The sequence below is a fragment of the Nerophis ophidion genome, linkage group LG13 (assembly GCF_033978795.1).
Source record: "Nerophis ophidion isolate RoL-2023_Sa linkage group LG13, RoL_Noph_v1.0, whole genome shotgun sequence".
NCBI lineage: Eukaryota > Metazoa > Chordata > Actinopteri > Syngnathiformes > Syngnathidae > Nerophis > Nerophis ophidion.
The window spans coordinates 7,375,256-7,399,046 of NC_084623.1; the positions used below are offsets into that span (position 1 = coordinate 7,375,256).

At 42.5% G+C, this 23,791-nt stretch overlaps 1 protein-coding gene across 1 annotated transcript in view; it reads left to right on the forward strand.

The window, feature by feature from the left end:
• Window positions 1-23,791, forward strand: part of dars1 (aspartyl-tRNA synthetase 1) — a 107,136-nt gene that overhangs the window by 47,086 nt on the left and 36,259 nt on the right. The window contains exons 7-9 of the mRNA XM_061918322.1: window positions 4,024-4,126; window positions 7,033-7,113; window positions 22,434-22,493. Of these exons, the coding sequence (XP_061774306.1) occupies window positions 4,024-4,126; window positions 7,033-7,113; window positions 22,434-22,493 (244 nt within the window). The remainder of the gene's footprint in view (window positions 1-4,023; window positions 4,127-7,032; window positions 7,114-22,433; window positions 22,494-23,791) is intronic.

Sequence of the window (23,791 nt, forward strand, 5' to 3'; positions counted from 1 at the left end):
TCCAAGTCTTTATAAATTTAAAAAAACAAAACAACATTTTTAGGAGATATCCCGACTGTCAGGCTTTTTTGTTCATCAGTTAACCTTCATACGGCCAAACTTCTTTAATTCTGGATTTATTTATCAAACTGAGCTAACAGAGTGATGACGATTAAGGTCTCAGCTGTTTAGGGACTGAAAGAGACCACAACACATTTGATTCAGGAGTTAAAATGAGAGATGCCCGATGATACCGGACTGACGATATTATCGGCCAATAAATGCTTTAAAATGTACTACCAACAATTATCGATATCGGTTTCAAAAAGTAAAATGTATGACGTTCTAAAACGCGGCTACACGGAGTGGTACACGGACGTAGGGAGAAGTACAGAGCAGTTGCGTCTCCCAACCCTCCCGATTTTTCCTGGGAGACTCCCGAATTTTTAGTGCAACCATTCTCCCGAATTTCTCCCAATTTCCACCCAGACAACAATATTGGGGGCGTGCCTGGCCAATCACATTATATCTGGCTTTTCACACACACAAGTGAATGCCAGCATACTTGATCAACAGCCATACAGGTCACACTGAGGGTGGCGGTATGAACAACTTTAACACTGTTACAAATATGCGACACACTGTCAACCCACCCCAAACAAGAATGACCAAAACATTTCGGGAGAACATCCGCACCGTAACACAACAGAACAAATACCCAGAATCCCATGCAGCCCTAACTCTTCCGGGCTACAATATACACCCTGCCTCCCCAACCCTTCCCCCCACACATTAACCGTCTGCCCCCGTCCGTGTGTCAGTTGAGGGGGTGTATATTGTAGCCCGGAGGAGTTAGTGCTGCAAGGGGTTCTGGGTATTTGTTCTGTTTATGTTGTGTTACGGTACAGAAGATGTTCTCCCCAAATGTGTTCGTCATTCTTGTTTGGTGTTGGTTCACAGTGTGTCGCATATTTGTAACAGTGTTAAAGTTGTTTATACAGCCACCCTCAGTGTGACCCGTATGGCTGTTGACCAAGTGTGTCTGCATAAAGCTCATACAACACGTGACTGGGCTGACATGCTGTTTGTACGTTGAAAAGGCTGACGCGATGGCACGTCGTAGAAGACGCTAAAGGCGGTGCAATTACGGCACGCCCTTAATATTGTAGGCCGGGTGAAAATCGGGACAAATTTGGGAGGATTGTTGCGTCGGGGGGGGCGCTGAAATTCGGGCGTCTCCCGGAAAAATCGGGAGGGTTGGGGGGTATTAGGATGACAGGGGATGCAAAACATTAACAGTGCAATACGTTTTCATAACATGGTCACTACTGCCTACTTTGTCTTCTTATATTCTTATTTTACTGTTATATTGTTATTCCCATTGTTTTTATTCTATTTGTAATATTTCTCTATTTTGTTTCCATTTAAACCCCCATTATTTACTTTTTACTTTTTTCTTTAAATTGATCTCAACTCTGTACACTGCTGCTGGAATTTTAATTTTCCTGAAGGAATCAATAAAGTACTATCTATCTATCTATCTATCTATCTATCTAAATATGTTGCTAGGGCGGGAAAGCCATTCAAAGAAGGTGAATTCATTAAAAAGTGCATGTTAGATTTTTTAAGAAATCTTGTCTTGCGGCCCACCCTCACCCAGTTTCTACATCCAGTGGCCCCCAGGTAAATTGAGTTTGAGACCCCTGCCCCTAAGCACACAGCCAAGATATCAAAGGAAAGGCTTTTTGACAAATGTCCTAGAGGGGCCCAGTCGGTAGGTCATGTTGTTTGTTCTTGGTCCAGATTTTGTGAGCGATCAACATCATTTGCAACATTGCGTGACTGAGTGCCTTCTTTAAGGAGTTTGGTAATCCTCTACTTTGTTTCAATTGACTTCTCTCGTGTCGGAGCCATGATTCATGTCAATCCACCTGGTGCAACAGCTCTCCAAGGTGTAAACACTCCTTTTTAACTGCAGACTTATTGAACACGTTTAATTTGATGCAGGTGTTGGCTCTGAGAATGAACATTTATTCCAAAATTTCCCCAGAGGTTGTAGATCACACATGATGCCGCCATACTTTAAGCTCTGTAAGAACATACAACTACAAACCCCGTTTCCATATGAGTTGGGAACTTGTGTTAGATGTAAATATAAACGGAATACAATGATTTGCAAATCCTTTTCAACCCATTTTTAGTTGATTGCACTACAAAGACAACATATTTGATGTTCAAACTCATAAACTTTATATTTTTGTTGCAAATAATATTTAACTTAGAAATTCATGGCTGCAACATGTGCCGAAGTAGTTGGGAAAGGGCATGTTCACCACTGTGTTACATCACCTTTTCTTTTAACAACACTCAATAAACGTTTGGGAACTGAGGAAACTAATTGTTGAAGCTTTGAAAGTGGAATTATTTCCCATTCTTGTTTTATGTAGAGCTTCAGTCGTTCAACAGTCCGGGGTCTCCGCTGTCGTATTTTACGCTTCATAATGCGCCACACATTTTCCATGGGAGACAGGTGTGGACTGCAGGCGGGCCAGGAAAGTACCCACACTCTTTTTTTACGAAGCCACGCTGTTGTAATGCGTGCTGAATGTGGCTTGGCATTGTCTTGCTGAAATAAGCAGGGGCGTCCATGAAAAAGACGGCAGCATATGTTGTTCCAAAACCTGTATGTACCATTCAGCATTAATGGTGCCTTCACAGATGTGTAAGTTACCCATGCCTTGGGCACTAATGCACCCCTATACCATCACAGATGCTGGCTTTTCAACTTTGCGTCGATAACAGTTTGGATGGTTCGCTTCCCCTTTGGTCCGGATGACACATTGTCAAATATTTCCAAAAACAATTTGAAATGTGGACTCGTCAGACCACAGATCACTTTTCCACTTTGCATCAGTCCATCTTAGATGATCTCGGGCCCAGAGAAGCCGGGGGCATTTCTGGATGTTGTTGATAAATGGCTTTTGCTTTGCATAGTAGAGCTTTAACTTGCACTTACAGATGTAGCAATGAACTGTATTTAGTGACAGTGGTTTTCTGAAGTGCTCCTGAGCCCATGTGGTGATATCCTTTAGAGATTGCTGTAGTTTTTTGATACATTGCCGTCTGAGGGATCCAAGGTCACGGTCATTCAATGTTGGTTTCCGGCCATGCCGCTTACGTGGAGGGATTTCTCCAGATTCTCTGAACCTTTTGATGATATTATGGACCGTAGATGTTGAAATCCCTACATTTCTTGCAATTGCACTTTGAGAAACGTTGTTCTTAAACTGTTTGACTATTTGCTCACGCAGTTCTGGACAAAGGGGTGTACCTCGCCCCATCCTTTCTTGTGAAAGACCGAGCATTTTTTGGGAAGCTGTTTTTCTACCCAATCATGGCACCCACCTGTTCCCAATTAGCCTGCACACCTGTGGGATGTTCCAAATAAGTGTTTGATGAGCATTCCTCAACTTTATCGGTATTTATTGCCACCTTTCCCAACTTCTTTGTCATGCGTTGCTGGCATCAAATTCTAAAGGTAATGATTTTTTGAAATAATTTTTTTTTTTTTATGAGTTTGAACATCAAATATGTTGTCTTTGTAGCATATTCAACTGAATATGGGTTGAAAATGATTTTCAAATCATTGTATTCTGTTTATATTTATATCTAACACAATTTCCCAGCTCATATGGAAACGGGGTTTGTATATCTGGTTGTTTTGTGTTGAAGTGATGCATGGTATTCTCTTATAATATTTCTTACCAGCCTGATTAAGATATGTGAAAACAGTTTTAGTGTTCCGTCGTTTTAATTTGTACCTTCGGAAAGTAGCTGCCTCTTGACACTGAACGAAACGAACGTGAGCTGTGCTTTCGGCGCCCACTGTTTCTTGAAAAGCCACAGCACACCACACACATCAAAGGAATGTTCCACTTCATGAAAAAAAACACTTTCTCATGCAGATTTGTTTTGTTTTCTACTTCGCGCTTTTTTTGTTCTTCTTGCTTTAATTTGTTTCCTCGTGCATCTCTCCCCCACCAGCATCACCAAGGAAAGTATTGTTGATGTGGAGGCATCGGTGAGGAAAGTGGATCAGAAGATTGAGAGCTGCTCCCAGCAGGATGTGGAGCTGCACATTGAGAAGGTACATTAACGGACAATCTCGCGTTCAGTGTCAATCAGCCTTGCACAGCACTGTAATCACGCCTTTATTGATGGCCCAGTGGCTTGGCTGTTTAGCCCCACAATCTGTAAAACGCCTACCCAGCAAGCTACAAGGCATCATCCTGCATGCGCTCCTGCGTGTGCAGCGGTGTTTGTGCTCTTGAGAAAAACCACACAATACATACGCGAAAAGCCCACTTTAGCACTTTGTATCGGGCTGTGGACAGTCTGGAAAAATGTTGCATTTTTGTGAAACATAGTGTTTGTTTCATCTTAAAGGGGAACATTATCACAATTTCAGAAGGGTTAAAACCAATAAAAATTAATTCCCAGTGGCTTATTTTATTTTTCGAAGTTTTTTTCAAAATTTTACCCGTCCCGGAATATCCCTAAAAAAAGCTTTAAAATGCTTGATTTTCGCTATTTGCTTAAAGGGGAACATTATCAGCAGACCTATGTAAGCGTCAATATATACCTTGATGGTGCAGAAAAAAGACCATCTATTTTTTTAACCGATTTCCGAACTCTAAATGGGTGAATTTTGGCGAATTAAATACCTTTCTGTTTACCGAGCTGGAGGCGATGACGTCGCCGAGGTAACACAGCCGCCATTTTCATTTTCAACACATTACAAACACCGGGTCTCAGCTCTGTTATTTTCCGTTTTTTTTACTATTTTTTGGAACCTTGGAGACATCATGCCTCGTCGGTGTGTTGTCGGAGGGTGTAACAACACTAACAGGGAGGGATTCAAGTTGCACCACTGGCCCGAAGATGCCAAAGTGTCTGCCGCCAGACCCCCATTGAATGTACCAAAGTGTCTCCACATTTGACCGGCGATGCTAAGACAGACATGGCACAGAGATGTATGGATAACCTGCAGATGCATTTGCAACGATAGTCAACGAAATCACAAAGGTGAGTTTTGTTGATGTTGACTGCCCGCTAATCGATGCTAACATGCTACGCTAATCAATGCTAACATGCTATTTACCGGCGGTGCTAAAGCAGACATGGAACATAGATGTATGGATAACCTGTAGATGCATTAGCAACTATATTACGTTTCCTTCCACCCACATTTAATGCGAAACAAACACTTACCAATCGACGGATTTAAGTTGCTCCAGTGTCAAAAGATGCGAAAGTCCTGATCGTTTGGTCCGCACATTTTACCGGCGATGCTAACGCAGCTATTCGGCCATGCTGTGGCTATGAATAGCGTCAATAGCTATTCGCTCAATAGCTTCAGTTTCTTCTTCAATATTTTCATACCCCAACCATCTGTTGAATTGCTTAAGTCGCTGAAATCCGAGTTTGAATCCGAGCTAATGTCGCTATATCTTGCTGTGGTATTCCCATTGTTTGTTTACATTGGCAGCACTGTGTGACGTCACAGGGAAATGGCCAGTGTCTTCGCAGAGAGACGAAAATAAGGCACTTTAAAGCTTTATTTAGGGATATTCCGAGACCGGTAAAATTTTGAAAAAAACTTCAAAAAATACAACAAGCCACTGGGAACTGATTTTTAGTGTTTTTAACCCTTTTGAAGTTGTGATAATGTTCCCCTTTAAGCCACTGTCCATTTCCCTGTGACGCAATGTGATTGCAATACAAACAATGGCGAATACCACAGTAAGATATAGCGACATTGGCTCGGATTCAGAACCAACATAATAGCGAGAGTCCAGTCCATAGTGGCTCTAACATAATAATGAGAGTCCAGTCCATAGTGGATCTAACATGATAGTGTGAGTCCAGTCCATAGTGGATCTAACATAATAGTGAGAGTCCAGTCCATAGTGGATCTAACATAATAGTGGGAGTCCAGTCCATAGTGGATCTAACATAATAATGAGAGTCCAGTCCATAGTGGATCTAACATAATGGTGTGAGTCTAGTCCATATTGGATCTAAAATAATAGTGAGAGTTAAGTCCATAGTGGATCTAAGATGAGAGTAAGAGTCCAGTCCATAGTGGATCTAACATAATAGTGAGAGTCCAGTCCATAGTGGATTAAACATAATAGTGAGAGTCCAGTCCATAGTGGATCTAACATTATAGTGAGAGTCCAGTTCATAGTTGATCTAACATAAAAGTAAGAGTCCAGTCCATAGTGGATCTAACAGGATAGTGTGAGTCCAGTCCATAGTGGATCTAACATAATAGTGGGAGTCCAGTCCATAGTGGATCTAACATAATAATGAGAGTCCAGTCCATAGTGGATCGAACATGATAGTGTGAGTCCAGTCCATAGTGGATCTAACATAGTAGTGAGAGTCCAGTCCATAGTGGATCCAACATAATAGTGGGAGTCCAGTCCATAGTGGATCTAACATAATAGTGAGAGTCCAGTCCATAGTGGATCTAACATAATAGTGAGAGTCCAGTCCATAGTGGATCTAACATAATAGTGAGAGTCCAGTCCATAGTGGATCTAACATAATAGTGGGAGTCCAGTCCATAGTGGATCTAACATAATAGCAAATTGATGCGCCTCAAGTCTTTTCTGTTAAAGTTATTGTTTGTTGTAAGTCGATATATATTTATTTTTATTGTTTATTTCATGTTAATAAGGAAACAATAGAATGCAGAGGTGTACTTATAACAATTTTATTGACATATTTTACTGTATATAGTCGCGGTGAAGAGAGGGGTTGGTGCGAAATGTCTTCCAAGGGAATCATAACTGAAATGGAGAAGCGCTGCCTTATATCAACACAAGAACACAGGACAAAAAATGTGTAAATCAAACCTGAAAAACCTCACTGCACTTTACTGCAAACAAAACATATTTTCCAGAAAGTCAATCATGGCACATACAAACATTGCATCTGGTGAGGTTTGTTTCTTATTAACTCGGGTTTACGCTGGTTCTTTTTCAGATTTTTGTCATCAGCCAGGCAGAGGCCCGTCTCCCCCTGCAGTTGGAGGATGCCGTTAGGCCTGAAGGAGAGGGGGATGAGGTAAGGATGACTGCAGTGGTAAATTGACACACTGGAGCCCTTGGACCCCCCTTAGGGGTCTGGGAGTCATACATTGACCAATTAGTTGTAGCATATCTTTAAACATTGAATACAGACCACTTTTGTTTTTATTATTACAAACCCTGTTTCCATACGAGTTGGGAAATTGTGTTAGATGTAAATATAAACGGAATACAATGATTTGCAAACCCTTTTCAACACTTATTCACATATTTGGGAACAGCATGGTGTAGCACAGGGGTAGGGAACCTGTGGCTCTAGAGCCAGATGTGGCTCTTTTGATGACTGCACCTGGCTCTCAAATACATCTGAGCTGACATCACTTAACACGATTAGTAATGAATAATTCCGCCAGTAATCGGTTTTAAAAATAAGGTTTAACATATAAAACATTCTTATGCATTTTAATCCATCCATCCGTTTTCAACCGCACCTGTTCAATAAGTCACATGTGAAGCGAATTATGTTTATTTAGCGATTTTCTCTAGTGACTCAAAGCGCTTTACATAGTGAAACCCAATATCTAAGTTACATGTAAACCAGTGTGGGTGGCACTGGGAGCAGGTGGGTGAAGTGTCTTGCCCAAGGACACAACGGCAGTGACTAGGATGACTGAAGCGGGAATCGAACCTGCAACCCTCAAGTTGCCGGCACGGCCGCTCTACCAACCGAGCTATGCTTCTTACGCCAATGGTAAGAAGTCCATCCATCTATTCTCTACCGCTTGTCCCTTTTCGGGTCGCGGGGGTTGCTGGAGCCTATCTCAGCTGCATTTGGGCAGAAGGCGGTGTACACCCTGGACAAGTCGCCACCTCATCGCAGGGCCAACACAGATAGACAGACAACATTCACACTCACATTCGCACACTAGGGTCAATTTAGTGTTGCCAAATAAGTATTTTATTTATTATTGGTTCGCTTCAGAATAAAAATGATATCAAAAATAATCAATCAATCAATCAATGTTTACTTATATAGCCCTAAATCGCTAGTGTCTCAAAGGGCTGCACAAACCACTACGACATCCTCGGTAGGCCCACATAAGGGCAAGGAAAACTCACACCCAGTGGGACATCGGTGACAATAATGACCCAGTGGGACGTCGGTGACAATGATGACTATGAGAACCTTGGAGAGGAGGAAAGCAATGGATGTCGAGCGGGTCTAACATAATACTGTGAAAGTTCAATCCATAATGGATCCAACACAGTCGCGAGAGTCCAGTCCAAAGCGGATCCAACACAGCAGCGGGAGTCCCGTTCACAGCGGAGCCAGCAGGAAACCATCCCAAGCGGAGGCGGATCAGCAGCGCAGAGATGTCCCCAGCCGATACATAGGCAAGCAGTACATGGCCACCGGATCGGACCGGACCCCCTCCACAAGGGAGAGTGGGACATAGGAGAAAAAGAAAAGAAACGGCAGATCAACTGGTCTAAAAAGGGAGTCTATTTAAAGGCGAGAGTATACAAATGAGTTTTAAAGTGAGACTTAAATGCTTCTACTGAGGTGGCATCTCGAACTCTAAAAATGTAGGTCTTACTTAAAAAATGCATGCATTTAGTTGTATTCGGTGTTAAAACATGTGATGCGGCTCTCACGGTAATACACTTTAAAAAATGTGGCTTTCATGGCTCTCTCAGCCAAAAAGGTTCCAGACCCCTGATGTAGTGGGTAGAGCGGCCGTGCCAGAAACCTGAGGGTTGCAGGTTCGCTTCCCACCTATTGACATCCAAATCACTGCCGTTGTGTCCTTGGGCAGGACACTTCACCCTTTGCCCCCGGTGCCGCTCAAACTGGTGAATGAATGATGAATGAATGATAGGTGGTGGTCGGAGGGGCCGTAGGCGCAAACTGGCAGCCACGCTTCCGTCAGTCTACCCCAGGGCAGCTGTGCCTACTGATGTAGCTTACCACCACCAGGTGTGAAGTGAATTATATTTATATAGCGCTTTTCTCGAGTGACTCAAAGCGCTTTACATAGTGAAACCCAATATCTAAGTTACATTTAAACCAGGGCTTCACGGTGGCAGAGGGGTTTGTGCATCTGCCTCACAATACGAAGTTCCTGCAGTCCTGGGTTCAAATCCAGGCTCGGGAACTTTCTGTGTGGAGTTTGCATGTTCTCCCCGTGAATGCGTGGGTTCCCACCGGGTACTCCGGCTTCCTCCCACCTCCAAAGACATGCACCTGGGGATAGGCTCCTCCCACTTCCAAAGACATGCACCTGGGGATAGGTTGATTGGCAACACTAAATTGGCCCTAGTGTGTGAATGTGAGTGTGAATGTTGTCTGTCTATCTGTGTTGGCCCTGCGATGAGGTGGCGACTTGTCCAGGGTGTACCCCGCCTTCCGCCCGATTGTAGCTGAGATAGGCGCCAGCGCCCCCCGCGACCCCAAAAGGGAATAAGCGGTAGAAAATGGATGGATGGACATTTAAACCAGTGTGGGTGGCACCGGGAGCAGGTGGGTAAAGTGTCTTGCCCAAGGACACAACGGCAGTGACTAGGATGGCGGAAGCGGGAATCGAACCTGCAACCCTCAAGTTGCTGACACGGCCGCTCCACCAACCGAGCTATGCCGCCCAATGATGGGTTCCAACTTCTCTGTGAGCGCTTTGAGTATCTAACAATAGAAAAGCGCGATATAAATCTAACCCGTTATTATTATTGTTATTATTATATTCAATTGACCTGTGATGAGGTGGCGACTTGTCCAGGGTGTACCCCGCCTTCCGCCCGATTGTAGCTGAGATAGGCGCCAGCGCCCCCCGCGACCCGATAGGGAATACGCGGTAGAAAATGGATGGATGGATATTCAATTGAATGCACTACAAAGACAACATATTTGATGTTCAAACTCATAAACTTTATTTTTTTTTTTGCAAATAATTAAATTAGAATTTCATGGCTCCAACATGTGCCAAGGTAGTTGGGAAAGGGCATGTTCACCACTGTGTTACTGTTTTGTACCCAATCATGGCACCCACCTGTTCCCAATTAGCCTGTACACCTGTGGGACGTTCCAAATAAGTGTTTGATGAGCATTCCTCAACTTTATCAGTATTGAAAAAAGCGCTATACAAATATAATTCACTTCACTTCACATTTATCGCCACCTTTCCCAACTTCTTTTTCACGTGTTGCTAGCATTAAATTCTAAAGTTAATGATTATTTGCAAAAAAATATATGTTGTCTTTGTAGCACATTCAATTGAATATGGGTTGAAAAGGATTTGCAAATCATTGTATTCTGTTTATATTTACATCTAACACAATTTCCCAACTCATATGGAAACGGGGTTTGTAGTTCCTCTGTGTTAGCTCTTACAATAACTTGGTTAATATGCATGTAAACGGAGCATTTCTGGCGGTTTTAAATGTTTTTTTAGAGTTTTTTTTTCTCAATGACTCTTCCGTTACTTGCATTGTTAGCCGCCTGTTTAAAGCATTTTTCCCCCCAATCTGGAATAGATAGATAGATAGATAGATAGTACTTTATTGATTCCTTCAGGAGAGTTCCTTCAGGAAAATTAAAATTCCAGCAGCAGTGTACAGAGTTGAAATCAATTTAAAGAAAAAAGTAAAAAGTAAATAATGGGGGTTTAAATGGAAACAAAATAGAGAAATATTACAAAAAGAATAAGCGCCCCCCGCGACCCCGAAAGGGAATAAGCGGTAGAAAATGGATGGATGGATGGAATAAAAACAATGGGAATAACAATATAACAGTAAAATAAGAATATAACAAGACAAAGTAGGCAGTAGTGACCATGTTATGAAAACGTATTGCACTGTTAATGTTTTGCATCCCCAATGCACAGACAAGGATATATGTGCTCTTGTCATGTTTGGATGTACTTTGTGGACGCCGTCTTTGCTCCACAGTAAGTCTTTGCTGTCGTCCAGCATTCCGTTTTTGTTGACTGTATAGCCAGCTCAGTTTTAGTTTCGTTCTGCATAGCCTTCCCTAAGCTTCAATGCCTTTTCTTAGGGGCACTCACCTTTTGTTTATTTTTGTTTTTTTTAGCATTAAACATCCTTTTACCTGCACGCTGCCTCCCGCTGTTCCCGACATCTACAAAGCAATTAGCTACCAGCTGCCACCTACTGATATGGAAGAGTATTATCCTATTTTGTTAGCTTTTTCTCTTTTTTGGGTATTTTCCTGTAGCAGTTTCATGTCTTCCTTTGAACGATATTTCCCGCCTCTACTTTGTTTTAGCAATCAAGAATATTTCAGTTGTTTTTATCCTTAGTCACTGCCGTTGTGTCCTTGGGCAAGACACTTTACCCTCCTGCTCCCAGTGCCACCCACACTGGTTTAAATGTAACTTAGATAATGGGTGTCACTATGTAAAGCGCTTTGAGTCACTTGAGAAAAACGCTATATAAATATAATTCACTTCACTTCACTCTTCTCTCCACATATGGATTGTAAATGATGAGCACAATTCCATAAAAAGGGCAGCTCCCCTCGAGGAAAGTGCTCTTAAACTCGAGTCGTTGTGGGGATAAAAGACACCTGTCATAGAAACAGTCTCTTCCATTCAACGCTCTCAGCGGCAATGAGAAAGACCAAAGTTCTGGGAAAGGACCTCAGGGACATGACTGTAGACCTGCACAAGAATGAAATGGGATGCAAGACCATCAGCGAGAAGCTTGGCGAAAAAGCCACCACAATTCATGCCGTAATTCGGAAATGAAAGGAATAAAATATGAGTCATCCGCCTTCCTTCTGGAGATTCATACACGAGTCGACCTTGTGGGGTAAGCACGAATCTGAAATGGTGAGGCACCGTCCCAGAATTACACCGGAGCCGGTTAAATGTTCTCAAGGGGGCCAAAGTCGCCGAGAGAAACCATACATACCTCCTGCCCAAGAAGACACATGCACAGGCCTGTCTGGAGATTGCAAATGAACTCATGAATGATTCACAAGAGGCTTGCAAGACACAAAATTCAACTGCTTTTGGCTCAGCACAACGAGCCTAATCATCCCTGCCCGTCCCAAACAGTGTATTTTGTCATTGAGCCTTGGCTTGTCTTTGATATACTGATATAAGTCAACTTTGAGTGATTTGGAGGATCCAATATTTGAAGTAGGGCTGGTCGATTTTATGATCGTGATCGTTGATCACGATTAACTTGAGTTCGATCACGGTGATCAGTTGTTTTTGTTCCTGACATAATCATTAAACTTGTTGTATGTGTTAGTACAGTCTCCCCCACGTAAAACAAAAGTCACGCTCAGGCATCCCTACCAGGAGGATCGTCATACTCGTTGGAGTGACCGCCCATGACTCTGTGATTGTGCGCTGCCAAATATGCTCCTCTGCTTGTAAACACATTGTGATGTGACTAGGATGGCGGAAGCTGGAGATCGAAGCAGGAACCCTCAGGTTGATGGCACGGCCAACCAAGCCAAGTCCTGATAGAACTTATTCCTAAAGTGAGGATTCCATTTAGAATCGTTTTTTATACATAACAGATTACAGGTTCGAAAAGTGTCTTCTGGTTTAATGAGGACCGCCTTTAAACACATTAAAAATGCACTATATTTATGTAAAACATTTTTCAAATAATATATATGTTTTTTAATACATTTTTCAAAATTAGGAATCGATTTCAAGTCAGGATGTTTAAGAATCGCAATCTATTTTTAATATTTTGATAAATTAAATCACATTTTGCCTGTAACAGATTGATTTCAGGTTTGGCAATATGAAAGTTACAAACATTTAAATTTTGATTTTGTAAATGAAGCAAAGCAGGGTTTTTTTTTTTATTTGTTTTTATTTTACAAATTCTGTATTAGGAGAAAATTTGTTCTGAAAAAATAAGTTTTGAGCAACACAATACATTGATAATACAATAAAATTGTATCCCTCCAGTTCAGGCAAAAATGACACCATCTAATTCAATCAATCAATGTTTATTTATATAGCCCCAAATCACAAATGTCTCAAAGGACTGCACAAATCATTACGACTACGACACCCTCGGAAGAACCCACAAAAGGGCAAGGAAAACTCACACCCAGTGGGCAGGGAGAATTCACATCCAGTGGGACGCCAGTGACAATGCTGACTATGAGAAACCTTGGAGAGGACCTCAGATGTGGGCAACCCCCCCCCCCCCCCCCTCTAGGGGACCGAAAGCAATGGATGTCGAGCGGGTCTAACATGATACTGTAAAAGTTCAATCCATAGTGGCTCCAACACAGCCGCGAGAGTTCAGTTCAAGCGGATCCAAGACAGCAGCAAGAGTCCCGTCCACAGGAAACCATCTCAAGCGGAGGCGGATCAGCAGCGTAGAGATGTCCCCAATCGATACAGGCGAGCGGTCCATCCTGGGTCCCGACGAGCGGTCCATCCTGGGTCTCGACTCTGGACAGCCAGTACTTCATCCATGGTCATCGGACCGGACCCCCTCCACAAGGGAGGGGGGGACATAGGAGAAAGAAAAGAAGCGGCAGATCAAAAAAGGAGGTCTATTTAAAGGCTAGAGTATACAAATGAGTTTTAAGGTGAGACTTAAATGCTTCTACTGAGGTAGCATCTCGAACTGTTACCGGGAGGGCATTCCAGAGTACTGGAGCCCGAACGGAAAACGCTCTATAGCCCGCAGACTTTTTTTGGGCTCTAGGAATCACTAATAAGCCGGAGTCTTTTGAACGCAGATTTCTTGCCGGGACATATGGTACAATACAATCGGCAAGATAGGATGGAGCTAGACCGTGTAGTATTTTATACGGAAGTAGTAAAACCTTAAAGTCACATCTTAAGTGCACAGGAAGCCAGTGCAGGTGAGCCAGTACAGGCGTAATGTGATCAAACTTTCTTTTTCTTGTCAAAAGTCTAGCAGCCGCATTTTGTACCAACTGTAATCTTTTAATGCTAGACATGGGGAGACCCGAAAATAATACGTTACAGTAATCGAGACGAGACGTAACAAACGCATGGATAATGATCTCGACGTCTTTAGTGGACACAATGGAGCGAATTTTAGCGATATTACGGAGATGAAAGAAGGCCGTTTTAGTAACGCTTTTAATGTGTGACTCAAAGGAGAGAGTTGGGTCGAAGATAATACCCAGATTTTTTACCGAGTCACCTTGTTTTATTATTTGGTTGTCAAATGTTAAAGTTGTATTATTAAATATAGGTCGGTGTCTAGCAGGACCGATAATCAGCATTTCCGTTTTTTGGGCGTTAAGTTGCAGAAAGTTAGCGGACATCCATTGTTTAATTTCATTAAGACACGCTTCCAACTGACTACAGTCCGGCGTGTTGGTCAGCTTTAGGGGCATGTAGAGTTGGGTGTCATCAGCATAATTCTCCTCATCCTACATAATGTGATTTCCATTCTTTTTAGCCTTGCAGAGCAATATGAATTGTATTTGCAGTGCTTTGTGCTCTAATGCAGCATCATTAGAAGCATTTTTGCATGCAGGAATACGTTCAATTACAGTTTCTCTTTGTAGATAAGTGGCAGTGGAGTATTAATCGGATTTACCATGATTCCGTTCCGTTCACACATTTCTGTTGCTAATGGTACCATTCATAATAAAATTGTACAAAATATTTTCCACATGGCGATTGTGCGTCGTCACGTTGCCGTGCAAAATTAGTAAACACCATTTGAACCAGGAGGTGCTGTGTTTGTGCGAGCGTGCGTTATTGTTATTGCGACTGAATACTAATGCTGGAAATTATGTCAACAGCAGCCACATTTCCGTGACCTTTTTAAAGGCATTTCTGCAGCCTTGCAAGGTTCACATTTGCAGATATTTTCCACGGCGCTACATTGCTTATTATAGGTGTCAGTTTACGCCGACACTCTGGTTTTTGATTTTCAGAGGATACCAAATATGTATTTACCGTGCACTGTCTTGAAATGTAAACATAATTAAAGCTGCAAGCAGCGTTGGTCGGGCCCGCCTTTGGCTGCTGCCGCCGAGACTCAAGCCCTGGTCTTAGTCAGACCTACATAGAAGTTTTTTATTCATGTCTCTACGACATTCCTAACAGAAGTTACAAGCAGTTTTGTCTGTGTTTTTTCTTAGGGGGCGCTAGAGCGCACTTTTGATTTTTGGGGTTTGTTTTTTTATTAGATGGCAATTTTTGCCAGTCCTTATGTGTGTGTAAAATTTGGTGAGTTTTGAAGCATGGTAAGGCGGTGAAATTACAGATCGTTTTTTCTGGATGTAGTTGATAAATGGCTTTCGCTTTGCATAGTAGTGCTTTAACTTGCACCTTGAAGCATTTTAAGGGGGTAAAATTACAGCTCAAAGAGGCAAAAATTACATTTTTTAGGAAAATTTGCGCAGGTTTTTTTGATGGCGCGTAAAATCTAAACCGGAGCAGTAATCAACACTCTTTCGATAACTTTTAATTAGAAGGGTTCAAACTCTCTTGTGTGCGAGTTTGAAGCTGAAACGACAAACACTCTCAGAGGAGATAACGTTTGAAAAAGGTGACGGGTGTTTACAAAACTTTTATTTTGAAGGGGTAATTTTTAACTTTCTGTTGATTTTTGCTGAAGGATGTTGATCATTAAAATGTAGGTCTAAGTGAGACCCACATGGAGGTTTTTGTTTCATGTCTTTCCGACATTCCTACGGGAAGTTACAAGCAGTTTTGTCTTAGTTTTCTTCCTAGGAGCAGTTTTTTCTGTGTTTTATTCAAAAATTGCGCTAGAGCGCAATTTTGAGTTTTGGGGTTTGGTTTTTTCATTATATCGCAATTTTTGCCCGTCCTGATGTGTGTGCCAAGTTTGGTGAGTTTTGAAGCATTTTAAGGGGGTCAAATTACAGCTCAAAGAGGCAAAAATAGCATTTTTTGCGAAAATTTTGCTTTGAAGGGGTTTTTCCCAACTTCCTGTTGATTTTTGCTATAGAAGTTTAAATTGGGGAAATGTAGGTCTAATTCAGACCTACATAGAGGTTTTTTTTTCATGTCTCTACGACATTCCTAACGGAAGTCTTCCGAGGATGTTGTAGTCGTAATGATTTGTGCAGTCCTTTGAGACATTTGTGATTTGGGGCTATATAAATAAACATTGATTGATTGATTGAAGTTACAAGCAGTCTGTTTTTTTTTTCCTAGGGGGCGCTAGAGCACATTTTTGATTTTTTTTTTTTTTTTTTTTTATTAGATGGCAATTTTCGCCAGTTCTGATGAGTGTGTGAAATTTGGTGAGTTTTGAAGCATGTTCAGGGGGTCAAATTACAGTTCAAAGAGGCGTCGGAATAATAATAAATAAAGACTAATAAAACACACGAAAAACAATAGGTAATGGGCCATGCGGGCCCTAATTACCAGTCATGGCTTCACGGTGGAAGAGGGGTTAGTGCGTCTGCCTCACAATACGAAGGTCCTGCAGTCCTGGGTTCAAATCCAGGCTCGGGATCTTTCTGTGTGGAGTTTGCATGTTCTCCCCGTGAATGCGTGGGTTCCCTCCGGGTACTCCGGCTTCCTCCCACTTCCAAAGACATGCACCTGGGGATAGGCCCCTCCCACCTCCAAAGACATGCACCTGGGGATAGGCTCCTCCCACTTCCAAAGACATGCACCTGGGGATAGGTTGATTGGCAACACTAAATGGTCCCTAGTGTGTAAATGTTGTCTGTCTATCTGTGTTGGCCCTGCGATGAGGTGGCGACTTGTCCAGGGTGTACCCTGCCTTCCGCCCGATTGTAGCTGAGATAGGCGCCAGCACCCCCGCGACCCCAAAAGGGAATAAGCGGTAGAAAATGGATGGATTACCAGTCATTCATGGTGGAAGCCTAAAGGAGGAAAAAGTACTAACTCCAATAGCATTAAACAGTCAACTTTAAATTAAATGTCTTTTACTATATTTTTTTCAGCTACTGTTGATTCATGAAGGCTGTTTTACTAACTCTCGATACTGTTATAGATGTATAAAACATAATGACTCAAATATATCCCGTTTTCTTCACCAATTGCTGCTGATATATTGTAATTAATAGTATACATTTAAACTCTTTTTAACAGCCCAGTCCTTGCTTTTGTGTTAATTGCCAGGCCAAAACGCTCGTGTCATCCGCATACTTCAATCACACGCTGTCCTCCGAGACCCGGGCCGGTTTGCCCGCCTGTCTACCCCTTTGTCCCCTGGCGTGGGGCTGCTGGGAGCAGGATGTGGCTGCACAGGCTATTAGCGCAAACCCCCCGGCGGGTCCTCAGAGGAAGCCAGACATGCATGACCCTGGAAGCTCTGGTTCCTCCTGTGATGAAATATTTACTGTTATATTTGTTTTCCAGTTGCAGGTGTCTTTTATCTTGCACAAAACCCAGTGAAGTTGGCACGTTGTATAAATGGTAGGGGTGTAACGGTACACAAAAATTCCGGTTCGGTACGTACCTCGGTTCATTTTCGGTACAGTAAGAAAACAACAAAATAAATAAATAAATAAATAAATGGGTTGTACTTGTATAGCGCTTTTCTACCTTCAAGGTACTCAATGCGCTTTGACACTACTTCCACATTTACCCATTCACACACTGATGGAGGGAGCTGCCATGCAACGCGCCAACCAGCACCCATCAGGAGCAAGGGTGAAGTGTCTTGCTCAGGACACAACAGACGTGACGAAGTTGGTACTAGGTGGGATTTGAACCAGGGACCCTCGGGTTGCGCACGGCCACTCTCCCACTACGCCACGCCGTCCCAAATATACATTTTTGGTTATTTATTTACCAAATTTGCAAAATTATCCACCAAAAATATCTTTCCTGGTGATGTGAAGTAATCGGAAACTTGGATAGGTCAATCATTCATAATAACATTGATTTTGATTCAATCAATCAATCAATCAATGTTTACTTATATAGCCCTAAATCACTAGTGTCTCAAAGGGCTGCACAAACCACCACGACATCCTCGGTAGGCCCACATAAGGGCAAGGAAAACTCACACCCAGTGGGACATCGGTGATAATAATGATCCAGTGGGACGTCTGTGACAATAATGATTATGAGAACCTTAGAGAGGAGGAAAGCAATGGATGTCGAGCGGGTCTAACATGATACTGTGAAAGTTCAATCCACAATGGATCCAACACAGTCGCGAGAGTCCATGTCCAAGTTCAATCCACAATGGATCCAACACAGTCGCGAGAGTCCAGTCCAAAGCGGTTCCAACTCTTATGTTTTGAACAATGACAGTTTGAAATGAAAAAAAAAAAACAGCTTTGTTTTATTAGTCAACGTTGCAACTTTTTCTAAATTACATTTAGCCTTTAAGCTTTTTTTATTTCACTTTTGTTTATCCATCCATTTCCTACCGCTTATTCCCTTTTGGGGTCGCGGGGGGCGCTGGCGCCTATCTCAGCTACAATCGGGCGGAAGGCGGGGTACACCCTGGACGAGTCGCCACCTCATCGCAGGGCCAACGCAGATAGACAGACAACATTCACACTCACATTCACACACTACGGCCAATTTAGTGTTGCCAATCAACCTATCCCCAGGTGCGTGTCTTTGGAGGTGGTAGGAGCCTATCCCCAGGTGCATGTCTTTGGAGGTGGGAGGAGCCTATCCCCAGGTGCATGTCTTTGGAGGTGGGAGGAAGCCGGAGTACCCGGAGGGAACCCACGCATTCACGGGGAGAACATGCAAACTCCACACAGAAAGATACCGAGCCTGGATTTGAACCCAGGACTGCAGGACCTTCGTATTGTGAGGCAGACGCACTAACCCCTTTTCCACCGTGAAGCCTTTTGTTTATGTTTTTGTTTATTTTAATAGTATTTCTAGAATGTGCCGTGGGCCTTTAAACTCCTACTGAAAGCCACTACTAGCGACCACGCGGTCTGATAGTTTATATATCAATGATGACATCTTAATATTGCAACACATGCCAATACGGCCTTTGTAGTTTACTTAATTGCAATTTTAAATTTTGCGCCGAAATATCCTGCTGAAAACGTCTCAGTATGATGACGCGTGCGCGTGACGTCACGGATTGTAGAGGACATTTTGTTCCAGCACCGTTCCCAGCTATAAGTCGTCTGTTTTCATCGCATAATTCCACAGTATTCTGGACATCTGTGTTGGTTAATCTTTTGCAATTTGTTCAATGAATAATGGAGACATCAAAGAAGAAAGCTGTAGGTGGGAAGCGGTGCATTGCGGCTGGCTTTAGCAACACAAACACAGCCGGTGTTTCATTGTTTACATTCCCGAAATATGACAGTCAAGCTTTACTATGGAACAGAGCGGTCAAGCGAACACGGTTGGATTGGACCACACAAAGTACATTATTTGTATTAATAATAAATATTTGACCATTCTGTATTCTGAAGGCGATCTATGTCGTGTGCTACTCCAGCATCAATATCAGCATCAATTGGGGCGGCATAGCGTAGAGTGGCCGTGCCTGCAACTTGAGAGTTGCAGGTTCGATTCCCGCTCCTGCCATCCTAGTTACTGCCATTGTGTCCTTGGGCAAGGCACTTTACCCACCTGCTCCCAGTGCCACCCACACTGGTTTAAATGTATCTTGGATATTGGGTGTCACTATGTAAAGCGCTTTGAGTCACTTGAGAAAAGCGCTATATAAAAAATATAATTCACATTCACATCAGCAGCGCTCGTCCTCCTGGCCGTCAGCGTCAGGTTCAAAGCGGTATGGCTCTATCCCTTGTTGCGGTTGGGCCTGGCCGAGTGGTCCTGCCACCCCCACGGCTGCCATGGCGCCGACCACAGCATCTTCCCTATCTGAATCCTGCCCTCTTGTCCTTTTTTTTTCTCTAGTCCTTCACTCTCACTTTCCTCATCCACAAATCTTTCATGCTCGCTCAAATTAATGGTGAAATCGTCGCTTTTTCGGTCCGAATCACTCTCGCTGCTGGTGGCCATGATTTTAAACAATGTTCAGATATGAGGAGCTTCACAACCCGTGACGTCACGCGCACATCGTCTGCTACTTCCGATAAAGACAAGGCTTTTTTTATCAGCACCAAAAGTTGCGAACTTTATCGTCGATGTTCTCTACTAAATCCTTTCAGCAAAAATATGGCAATATCGAGAAACGATCAAGTATGACACATAGAATGGACCTGCTATCCCCGTTTAAGTAAGAACATCGCATTTCAGTAGGCTTTTATAACATTAGCTGTGGGCCGCAAATGGCCTCCTGGGCACACTTTTGACACCCCTGCTTTAGATGATAAAAAATAAAATCTGATAAGCCTGGCGACGCATGGGAGTTTTTCATAACTCTCGTTCTCTCTCTGTCTCTGCCCCTCCCTCACGAATGTTGCTGCGCACAAAATTTTTTGTTTTGTTTTTAACTCCTTCTGTACACTGAACATATATTAAAAATACACGCAACCCTAACTTAAAATTCCGGACATTTGAGGCATTTAAGAAACTCCACCCGGACAGCCCCGCAAAGGAGGACATATCTGGTGAAAAGAGGAGGCCTGGTCAGTCTATCGTAGCTCGGTCGCTGCTAGCATGCTGTGTGTTGTTGTTTTTTTGATTGATTGAAACTTTTATTAGTAGATTGCACAGTACAGTACATATTCCGTACAATTGACCACTAAATGGTAACACCCCAATAAGATTTTCAACTTGTTTAAGTCGGGGTCCACGTAAATCAATTCATGGTGCCTCGGTGGGCATTGTTTACACAACGTGCGGTGCGCTACTTAATATGTCCATGTGGAACTCGTTCGGTAGGCCTCCGAACCGAAACCCCCGTACCGAAATGGTTCAATACAAATACACATACCGTTACACCCCTAATAAATGGTAAATAAAAACAGAATACAATGATTTGCAAATCCTTTTTGAACCTAAATTCAACTGAATAGAATGCAAAGACAACTGGAAAACTTTATTTTTTGCAAATATTTGCTCATTTGGAATTTGATGCCTGCAACATGTTTCAAAAAAGCTGGCACCAGTGGCAAAAAAGACTGAGAAAGTTGAGGAATGCTCATCAAACACTCCCCGGGTGAACAGACGAGTTAAGAACAGGTGGCTGCCATGATTGGGTATAAAAGCAGCTTCTATGAAATGAATTCACAAACAAGGATGGGGCGAGGGTCACCACTTTGTGAGCAAATTGTCGAACAATTTAAGAACAGCATTTCTCAACGAGCTATTGCGAATAATTTAGGGATTTCCCCATCAAAAAGTTCAGAGAATCTGGAGAAATCACAGCATGTAAGCGGCTAAGCCTGTCACCTTCGATTACTCAGACGGTATTGCATCAAAAAGCGATATGAGTGTGTAAAGGATATCACCACATGGGCTCAGGAACACTGCAGAAAACCACTGTCAGTAACTACATTTTGTCGCTATATCTGTAAGTGCAGGTTAAAACACTTTTATGCAAGGCGAAAGGCATGTATCAACAACACCCAGAAATGGGCCCGAGCTCATCTAAAATGGACTGATGCAAAGTGGAAAAGTGTTCCGTGGTCTGACGAGTCCACATTTCAGATTATTTTGGAAACTGTGGACGTCGTGTTTACCGGAACGAAGAGGAAAAGAACCATCCGGATTGTTATAGGCGCAAAGTTCAAAAGCCAGCATCTGTGATGGTGTGGGGGTGTATTAGTGTTGTTAAAAGGAAAGGCCATGTAACACAGTGGTAAACATGCCTTTTTTGCAATGTGTTGCTGCCATTAAATTCCAAGTTAATGATTATTTGCATAACAAAATTACGTTTCTCAGTTTGAATATTAAATATCTTGTCCTTGCAGTCTATTCATTTGAATGTAAATTGAAAAGGATTAGCAAACCATTGTATTCTGTTTTTATTTACGAATTACACAATGTGCCGACTTCACTGGTTTTGGGTTTTGTACTACGCTGCTATGTGGATCAAAGCGACTACTATTATTTTCTTTGCTTTCATGAATTGAGTCTGTTAGCTGGTTTTAATGTCGTGCATTTCTTCAAGCCTTGGACACACAGATTTCTTTAAAAAGGAACAAATCTCGCCCAAGAATCGAGAAAGAGCCATCAATCTGTCAATCCTTTCTGTGTCCGGGTATAGCTCGGTTAATAGAGCGGCCGTGCCAGCAACTTGAGGGTTGCAGGTTCAATCCCCGCTTCTGCCATCCTTGTCACTGCCGTTGTGTCCTTGGGCAAGACACTTTACCCACCTGCTCCCAGTGCCACCCACACTGGTTTAAATGTAAAAATTAGATATTGGGTTTCACTATGTTAAGCGCTTTGAGTCACTAGAGAAAAAGTGCTATATAAATACAATTCACTTCAAATACAATTCACATCTTCCATCTTTTCTGTCTTCCCACAGGAGGGCAGAGCTACGGTCAACCAGGACACCAAACTGGACAACCGAGTGATTGATCTCAGGGTAAGTCGTGGTCAAGGGACATCCACTATGAAGAAAGATGTGTAGCTTCGCCCAAGAACTTTAGGTTTCAGTGCCTTAAAGCGATGACATTTGGCTCAGTGAGAGATTTTGTTTATCTTCGGCGCCAATATCTAGTCTCTGTCAACGTCCACGATGAGTTTCGCCGTAACAAATATTTGCATACCACATATTTATACGTTACTGCTTTCCAAGTACTGCAACTGCTCTGCATGATCAGGGTTTATGCGGGTCATTAAAAAGTCATTGAATAGATCTTGCAAAAATTAAGGCCTAAATGGCACTAAAAAGCATTACTGTTCGAGGTGAAAAGGCATTGAAGTACAAACCCCGTTTCCATAAGAGTTGGGAAATTGTGTTAGATGTAAATATAAACAGAATACAATGATTGGCAAATCATTTTCAACCCATATTCAGCTGAATATGCTACAAAGACAACATATTTGATGTTCAAACTAATACAATTTTTTTTTGTGAAAATAATCATTAACTTTAGAATTTGATGCCAGCAACACGTGACAAAGAAGTTGGGAAAGGTGGCAATAAATACTGATAAAGTTGAGGAATGCTCATCAAACACTTATTTGGAACATCCCTCAGGTGTGCAGGCTAATTGGGAACAGGTGAGTGCCATGATTGGGTATAAAAACAGCTTCCCAAAAAATGCTCAGTCTTTCACAAGAAAGGATGGGGCGAGGTACACCCCTTTGTCCACAACTGCGTGAGCAAATAGTCAAACAGTTTAAGAACAACGTTTCTCAAAGTGCAATTGCAAGAAAATTAGGGATTTCAACATTTACGGTCCATAATATCATCAAAAGGTTCAGAGAATCTGGAGAAATCACTCCACGTAAGCGGCATTGCCGGAAACCAACATTTAATGACCGTGACCTTGGATCCCTCGGACGGCACTGTATCAAAAACCGACATCAATCTCTAAAGGATATCACCACATGAGCTCAGGAACACTTCAGAAAACCACTGTCAATAAATACAGTTTGTTGCTACATCTGTAAGTGCAAGTTAAAGCTCTACTATGTAAAGCGAAAGCCATTTATCAACAACATCCAGAAACGCCGCCGGCTTCTCTGGGCCCGAGATGATCTAAGATGGACTGATCCAAAGTGGAAAAGTGTTCTGTGGTCTGACGAGTCCACATTTAAAATAGTTTTTGGAAATATTCAACATCATGTCATCTGGACCAAAGGGGAAGCGAACCATTCAGACTGTTATCCACGCAAAAGTCAAAAGCCAGCATCTGGGTTCGTAAGAAAAGAGTG